The sequence below is a fragment of the Onychomys torridus genome, unplaced genomic scaffold, assembly GCF_903995425.1.
Source record: "Onychomys torridus unplaced genomic scaffold, mOncTor1.1, whole genome shotgun sequence".
In the NCBI taxonomy this organism is placed as follows: domain Eukaryota; kingdom Metazoa; phylum Chordata; class Mammalia; order Rodentia; family Cricetidae; genus Onychomys; species Onychomys torridus.
The window spans coordinates 12,765-15,081 of NW_023411600.1; the positions used below are offsets into that span (position 1 = coordinate 12,765).

The 2,317-nt window shown below is 39.3% G+C and overlaps 1 gene segment (V, D, J or C); it reads left to right on the top strand.

Moving 5' to 3' along the window:
• The first annotated feature begins 1,103 nt into the window (after positions 1-1,103).
• LOC118575244 lies at positions 1,104-1,612 on the top strand. The segment is given in 2 exon segments: positions 1,104-1,149; positions 1,233-1,612. Coding segments are annotated over 2 exon segments (426 nt in total).
• Positions 1,613-2,317: the final 705 nt, after the last annotated feature.

The window sequence follows — 2,317 nt, forward strand, 5'->3', positions numbered from 1 at the left end:
TTAGAGTTTTCATGCATGTGTATAACGTACATTATACATATTTACCCCATAATCTCAGCCTATCCTGTTCTTTCTCCAACTGTTCCCATTTGTCACTTTTTCTCCATTACACACTTTCACTTCTACATCATTACATATGTGCATACATAGTTTTCATGCAATATCAAAGACTGCAAATGAGTCTTTTACACAATATCTGTTTCTGAGACAGTCTTAATTTACTGAATAGTATTATCACCAATTGCATTCATTTTCCTAAAAAGGGATGTAAGTTCCTTATACTTTATAGATGAATAAATCCTGTTGCATTGTGTACATTTCATGTGTTCTTGATGCAATCATTTGTTGAAAGACATGTGTTTTGTTTATATTATCTATCAATTATAGATAATCCTGCAGTAACATTTGTGTGCAAACATTCTGAGACATTTTCACTTTTTGTTTTTATGGTAAGATTTTTAGTATGGGATCTTCTGGAAAAGCATTTACTAATTACATGTATATGAAAGAAGACTGCAAATTCTCATAATTAGGAGTTTTGAAATCCTTATTACAACCACCGTCTGTAGGTCAGTTTTTTTCACCAAGAAGAGCAACTCTATGGCTGAAGTGTATTTCTGAATTGAGCACTTAGGTCTTAATGTTACACCCACAAGGTCTGCACAGGGCTTGGGGGATCAGTATGGGATGGATTTCCTCAGACAGGATTAGGACTTAGACTTTTGTATCCTGCTGCCAATTTTATTTATTTATTTATTTTTGTTTTGTTTTTCGAGACAGGGTACCTCTGTGTAAGTTTGCACCTTTTCTGGAACTCACTTGGTAGCCCAGGCTGGCCTTGAACTCACAGAGATCCGCCTGGCTCTGCCTCCCGAGTGCTAGGTTTAAAGGTGTGTGCCACCACCGCCCAGCCACTGCCGCCAATCTCAAGGCCCTTTACCTCTTTCTTATCCAGCTGGACTAGGTCTTTACCTAAGAAGTACCCTGCCTCATGAATATGAAAATCATGTGTGTCTATGGTGGTAAATACAGAGATGTCCACACCCTAGAACAACTTATGATCAGTGTCTTCTCCACAGTCACTGAGCACATAGGTCCTCAATATGGGATGGAGCAGGATCATGCTCTTCCTCCTGTCAGTAACTACAGGTAAGGGGCTTCCCAGTTCCAAACCTGAAGAAGGAACAGGGACTGAGGTGACAATGACATTTACTTTGCCTTTCTCTCCACAGGTGTCCCCTCCCAGGTCCAACTGCAGCTACCTGGGGCTGAGCTGGTGAAACCTGGTTCCTCAGTGAAGTTGTCCTGTAAGGCTTCTGGCTACACCTTCACCAGCTACAATATTCAATGGGTGAAGCAAAGTCCTGGACAGGGCCTGGAGTGGATTGGATATATTAATCCTGGTAGTGGTTGTACTGGCTACAATCAGAAGTTTAAGGACAAGGCCAAACTTACTGCAGACACATCCTCCAGCATGGTCTACATGGAGCTCAGAAGCCTGACATCTGAGGACTCTGTAGTCTATTTCTGTGCAAGACACAGTGTTACAACCCACATCCTTAGTGTGTCAGAAACCCTGTTGGAGCAGGAATCTGCCCTGGGACTGGGATGACAGAGAAGATTAGCCTCAAGGCTTACACAGAAATGATTGTTCTGAATGTCCAGTTTTCTGCCTTGTCCTTTGTAAATAAAATGATCCTGATTGAAGTCCAGTTTCCACTTCCATTTACATGATTTTTCTGTAGTAAAACATTAAAAAATGAAAAACTGTGATAATGCATAGTGACAAAATGAGACTGGAACTCTTTTGGGAGTAGCTTTGAATAAATTCTATATGGATTTTATCAGCCAAATCCAATATAAACAAAATCTGAGCACAGAAAAACTCCTTTCACAGTCTTAAATAGCCTGATTATGTTTTTATTTCTGGGTGTGTTGTCAGCAGAACTTCCAGTTTCATAGATTGTAAGATATATTTATATCATAACACTCTGTCATATAAGTTTAATTGTTATAAGTTGACCAAGAGCATTAATTTTGCATGTTCCTGGAGCAGACATTCTTTCCCCTTGAAATATGAATGCTGTGTACTGAATATGGATGAAACCTCACATGCTGAGTAAGTTGTAGCAGGCATGAATTCTCTTTGACAGTTCTATGTTAGATATAATTCAAACCAATATTGAATTTAAAATACTGTTTGAAATACTAGTGTCTTCCCAAAGCTCCCCCTTCCTCCTTTATCAGGAAAATAAGGATTGATCAGAAGACAAGGGAATCTTCTGATTTTGACCTCTGAATTGAACAAGACTCAACC